Consider the following 6,526-nt stretch of genomic DNA (forward strand, 5'->3'; position numbering starts at 1 on the left):
AAAAACTGGTTTTTAAAAAAACATCTCCCATTTATAAAATATCATTATTTTTCAAATATGTCCAAAACATGAAAATACACAACACTTATTTTTGATATTTTAGCTAAACCATGTTTTAAAACTTTACAAAATGATTTTATAAACTTAATAAAAGATGTAAACTATTATTGTTAAGTCTATAAACCAAAAACTCAATATTATGCAAAAATAAAGTTTTACACAATATGCATTTGACAAAATGATAAATATATATATATATATAACTTTAATTAATCTAACACATTAACCTAATCATGACTTGTTTTTAATAACCGCTATTTAATTTATTTAGCGTTATACACGGCTGATTTTCTCACCGTTATCTAAATTGCCAGCGCATAATCCACGTGATGGCACCGCCGAAAGCTCCTGCCCAGCACGTGTCATAATTCTACCGGTCCTTACAGTATGATTTCCTATTCATTCCTCCATACAGGATCGTTGGTCTAGAACAGTAGAAGTCAAAGCAGACGGGTAGTTTTCAGACGTGGATCCGCACAGAGATCCAGCAAACCCGACGCTGAGACAACCTAAACCGTCCGATCAGATCTAGATCCAACGGCCGGGATCTCTCCAAGGGCCTATAAGTAAAGGGGTCCAATGCCAGAGAGAGGCATAATTATTCGGGGGTCCTTTGCGTAAATTTTCCACTCGCTGATTTTCTCTCTGTCCGAAGTGAAGAGGAAGGGAAAGGGAAATTTGGCTCCGCTTTGATTTTTTTAGGGTTTTGGAGCTGCTCCGATCTCGAGATCCAGGTTTTGTATTGGATTTTTGGAGTCATTTCCCTAATTTTGTTGCGGCTTGGAGGCCTAGGGTTTGATTTGCTCGGAGCTAGGGTTTCGTTTTTATGTAGAATTGATACTGTTTCAGTGGTTTCCTTGGAGAATTTGGTACTCGATTTGGAAATGGTTAGACTAGGGCTTCAATTTTGCTTCAGCTGGTGCTTTTGTGATTAAGATAAAGTTTGGCTGCTACTTTTTGGGAGAATTGTATGAAAACGAAAATTTGGGCAGGAAAACCTAATTAATTCTTTTGGAAACCAGGAAAAGTTGCATCTTTATTAATTATTTCACCGATTTCCCCTCTGAAAAGGAATTAAACCAGAAAGCAAAGGAACGGATAGTTTAAGCCCTCGTTTTGGTTTAGGTTTGGACAATTTAATTATTGAATCACAAAGCGGGGAATTTTAATGTTATTTGAGACGTTTGATGGTAATGGAATTGTTAATATCTACAGATTTACTGGATTGACAATATGGCGCCCACTGTTCTAATAGAGTGTACAGAGAAAAGGGTGGTTAAGAGATCTTTCGCGATGATGGGGAAATCACAGAAGTTTTCGAAGGGCTTATCTTCTTCCTTTGTTCCTGATTACCGTCATGCGGCTGAAACCATGGAGGAATCCGAAGGATTTGGTAGCTCATGCCGTGTGGATTCTGAAGATTCTTGTGCTCCAAAGAGGAAATGCATTAGCTTGAATAAGGACACGGGCGACTGCTTCAATGTTCCTTTGCAGGTCATTTCTTTTGCCAAGATGCCTGGTTCAGAAAGAAAAGAGTTAGAATTGAGACTGAGAGCTGAACTTGAAAGAATTCAAATGCTTCAAAAAAAGTTCTTATCAATAAATGTACCAACAGTGTCATCCTCCAGTAACGGAAAGAAACTGGGTTCCAATGGATCACATCTCAAGCGTGGGAGTTCAGGGAGGTTCGAGTCGAAGAACAAACAACGACCTCAGCCACAGCCTACCACTGATAACTCCTATGCATCGATAATGAAGCAATGTGACTCAATTCTCAATAAGTTGAGAACACACCAGTTTGGGTGGGTTTTCAATAATCCAGTTGACGCAGTGGCTCTCAAGATTCCGGATTATTACACTGTCATCAAGCATCCAATGGATCTTGGTACCATCAAGAACAAGATATCTTCTGGTGCTTACTCCAGCCCATTGGGTTTTGTTGCTGATGTGAGGTTAACTTTTACAAATGCAATGACATACAATCCGCCCGGTAACGATGTCCACATAATGGCAGATAAATTAAGCAAATTCTTTGAGTCAAAATGGAAACCTATAGAGAAGAAGCTTGCTGCAACTGATTTATATGTTAGAAGAGAGACAGAAGCTCCCAAGCCAGTATTACATCCAAAGAAGAGGAAAACGTCTCCTGTAACTTGTAATGCTGTAGTACTGGAAAAGGTGATCCCTAGGGTGACTGCTGAGGAGAGGCAGCATTTGAGTAATCGATTATCAGCTATGCTAGAGGACATGCCAGACCAAATAATTGACTTTTTGAAGAGGCATATCAGTAGTACGAATGACTCTGGTGAGGAGGAGATGGAGGTTGATATTGACGCCCTTAGTGATGATGTACTGTTAGAACTGAGGGAGCTTTTGGATAGCTGTTTGCCAGAGAAACTGATTGTACAACATCCAAAAGCAGAACCCTCTGAAATCGAGGTATGTTTTTACTTGTTAGAGCTATTTGATATGTAGTTGTGTATGACAAGCTGCTATCCTTTTTCTTGTGCAGATTTTAAATGAATCTGGACTTAGCAATTCATCAATGCATCCCGGCAAAGGTTCCTTCTTAGCAAAATCACCTTTCATTAAAATGTCCATATTTGCAGTAGAAGGTAGAAATTATAGCTTGCAGTTCTGCTTCTGTGTGCATATGTGTATAGGCAATGAACCTGTCGATGAGGATGTAGATATTGGTGGTAATGATCCTCCCATGTCAAGCTATCCTCCTGTAGAGATAGAGAAGGATGCAATACATAGAGGTGGCAAGTGCAGCAGTTCAAGTTCATCGAGTAGTGATTCAGGCTCTTCTTCCAGTGGTCTGTTCTTGTTTCCTTGCCATCTGGCCAACACATCCTTTATGTTCTTAGATCATTTTGTTGTACAGTTCAGTAATTTTAATATTGCATTGCTTTTTTATTTAACTATGAGGATGAGGTCAAGTCAGCTCCTTGTAGTTACTTCTTTTCTTACCTTTGTCACTACTGACTTTTGAGTGTTTATTGCTTGTGACGGGAAACATGACTAATAAACACCAACCAAGTTATGTACTATATAGGAAGAAATAAAATACCAAAAAGAAGGTGTATCTCGGTCATCCGTATTATAAAAAGAGACATTTAGGTTGCAAATAACTGATGTAACCATTGACTGAAGTCATAATTGACGCAAGTTAGGAAATCTGTATATAGATCTAGACTGCAAACAACTCACTGGTGCATGATGCTTAAGAAATGAAGATGGGGTTCTGCATATTATTTATTGTATTTATTATTTTGTGTTTGTCAAATGCTGTTACAAGAGAAATCTATCAATAAAATCAATGAACAAAATTTATCTCTGAGAATGGAGATGGTCTCCTGCATATTGCATCCTGTACCCATCCTTGATTTTTCCATTTTAATTGCTGTTGTATCACTAAAGTGAGGAGTTTGTCCCTTTTTTAGGGGATGCATGAAATTTCCACTCTATTCAACTCCTTTAGTAGCCATATTCATTCATTAAACAAGAAAGGAACCTTTATAATTCCCAATCAGGTACATCTAGAATGCAGTATAAATTTTGTATCTTATCACGAGCCCACTCGGTTCTTTTTTGCATCATAACAAAGAGTGTCATGTGTAGTCGTGTTGGTTCTTGTTAACAAGTAATACTTTGACAAGTTTCACTTACCTGTTTGTTTCTCACCTATAAATGTTCACGGGAAATAACAAGTTCCTTTCTCACATTCCTTGGGAACTTCACTGACCAGTATTATGTTAACACCATGGGTAAATGAGACTTCGCAATTATTTTTTTGTGATCTCCTTGCAGATTTTTTTTCAGCTTGTAACTTTTGATGAGGTCCTTAGATTGTGACATGAGAGATGAACAAATTTGGTTGAATTATAAATAAAGAAAAATAAGTTGGAGATAAAAGAAATGATATTAGCCTATAGAAACATTGATGTAGAAGAAATTATTTGGGGAACTATTCTTTGTTTCTTTTTTACCTTGGGTTCTCCCTTGTGACCAATACTTATAGTTTCATTGCTTTCATGTGCATGCTGAAAGAATGCATTTTGCCGTAAATAGTGTCCACTGTTTTCATGGTTAGCTAAGTTGCATGGAAACATGTGCGGTTGCCTCTATGGATAGGGGTGTAGGATAGGGGTGTAGGACATGCCAAATTTGTAAAAGGTATGGCACATGGATGCGGCTATATAAATATTTATATACATATCCATATATTATATATTGTAATTAATAATCTACATGATATCAATATTGTTTTTCATTTATGTGTTATGAGAATAAAAATTCCTATGATATTTTTATGTTCCTTTTATTATGTGGATTATACACCGGAGAACCATCATCTTTGAACTAGATATCTAGATGACCCTTTAAAATAATAGCTCAGAATTCCACCTATGTCCAACAAGTTTTAGGAAGTGGACATGTAGTGTAGGATATGCATCCAAGAAGTTTGTTTTAACTTATAACATACATTGCATAAGTGAACATGCCTGACAAATGTATTCATATATGCAAGGAGTGTTCAAGGAGTTTGGGTATGGATACGGGTACGGGTACGTGTTGGGTACGGATACTGCTTCAGTTAGGAGTACCCAGGTGGCATGGGCGATTAGCCAAGCAAGAAGGGAATGGTAGTCAGTTTATTAATAAATATCGCATCATGATTTTGAGCTTAGATTCTCGTCATCAGTGGTGGAAATGTATAAGAAAACATATCCTTTGCTATTCTAGTCTGAATAAAAGAAAGTAGACTTATCTATCATTGTTGCTTAATTCTATTAAGCCTGTAGTACATGAGAGAAAATTTCTTTTTTACATATAAATTAATAAGTAAATATTAATTCATTACAAAATATGCAAGTTGCAGAAGCATACAACATAGACATTTGGTTGGTAAATTAGGAAAAAGAGAAATAAGATGGGGAATAACCTAGTTTAAAGGTTGGCATCGGAACAATTTCTTTATGGAAAAAGTAACTTGTTCCTTGCCTATTCTAGTAGGTTTGTATAGTTATACAGTCTTTCCACACAAAGGAAGAGGTAATGTTCAACTCTTCCATATGTACAATGATCTTTATGTAGTTTCTTTTTCTTTTTGTTTCTTTTTGGACATATGGTCATGTTATTTGTATTCTTCTTCTCAAAGTGCCAAATACGGAGCATATGGTGTTCAGATAAAATTTAAGAAAAAAAAACACTTGAAGGTGGATTCCAACCTAAACATCATTATAAGTTAAGATGGCAGGGTCCAAGCTGCAACATGAATGTCAGGTTGCATGAGTTAGAAATTTTTGCCAGAGTCTGCTCAGCTTGCGAATCCAACCTGACTTCTCAAAGACCCCAATAGATGTCCATATCTGTTGCATCCATGGAGTATATTTCTGGAGTAAAAAAAGAAATATTAGTCTCTCCCGTCTGGCCGTCTCATTACTTAATAAATAAGAACAGAATTCTGGAGGACTCAGCAGGATGCACAAGTTGTTGTGGTTCTTTCTGTTTGAACTTTAAAGGTGGCAAGTGCTCTTAAGTATATTTTTTTGTGGTGAGAGCATTCAGGAACCAATCAGTTGTAGAACTTGTTGCTAGTAAGTTTCCACTTTTAATCTGACGTTAAGCTTAAGCAGTAGTAAACTTTTGTCACTCTGTAGAGCTACAATAGAGTGTACTATTTTTTATAGGTAATTAGTATGAAACCCCCTAAACTTTGACCAACATTAGGAAACCTTCTACTGTTATTTATTTTATTATTATAGAACCCCCACTGTTAACTTTACTGTTAATATGGCTTAGAATTAGCAAGTGCTCAGCACGTGCATACTTCTCTCAAATAACCTTCAGCAACCCTCTTCATCTTCCTAAAGAATTAGGTAACCCCTTTCTCTCTTATCTATACTTCATAATAAACACCTCTGCATTCTTATCAACTGAAGGATAACAAGAAGAAGATATGTTGATTGGTGTATGGAAGTAAAGAGTATCCAAGATTTGATTCAAAATGGAAGCAAGACATCAACTGGGTGAGTTATCGGTAAAGAGTGGGCTTGATGATTCTGGGGGCCTTTTATATGAAAATGTTGTTGCAGTTGGTGACGGCTATGAGTTTTGAAGATATATAAAGATATGAAGGAGCTGGATTTGTATCTAGTATTTTGGAGTAACGGATGAATTAGATTTGTGGTGAAGCAGGGGTTTGGAGTTCTTTTTCTGCTTTGCATGAGACATAAGCTAAGTCTTTTGATACATTCATGGTGTTAATAAATTTCTTAACCACTAGTTGCAAAGCACATCCTCTGTGCAAGGAGTAGATAAGCTTAAAAGTAACCAGGAACTCTATATATATTAGAAGGAATATTCTTAAGAGGAAGAAAAGGAGGTATGGAAGGGTAGTTCAGGAAAATAAATTTGCATGTGATTTGCTTATGAGAACTTGTCAGTAAACTTAATTATT

General features: G+C 36.6%; 1 protein-coding gene across 1 annotated transcript in view; it reads left to right on the plus strand.

The window, feature by feature from the left end:
* The window catches only part of LOC109823690 (transcription factor GTE10-like), a 16,068-nt gene continuing 10,212 nt past the window's right edge, over positions 671 to 6,526 (plus strand). The window contains exons 1-3 of the mRNA XM_020390026.1: positions 671 to 2,499; positions 2,573 to 2,621; positions 2,724 to 2,879. Coding sequence (XP_020245615.1) covers positions 1,294 to 2,499; positions 2,573 to 2,621; positions 2,724 to 2,879 — 1,411 coding nt within the window. The 5' untranslated portion in view covers positions 671 to 1,293. The remainder of the gene's footprint in view (positions 2,500 to 2,572; positions 2,622 to 2,723; positions 2,880 to 6,526) is intronic.

The sequence above is a fragment of the Asparagus officinalis genome, chromosome 9 (assembly GCF_001876935.1).
Source record: "Asparagus officinalis chromosome 9, Aspof.V1, whole genome shotgun sequence".
Lineage (NCBI taxonomy): Eukaryota > Viridiplantae > Streptophyta > Magnoliopsida > Asparagales > Asparagaceae > Asparagus > Asparagus officinalis.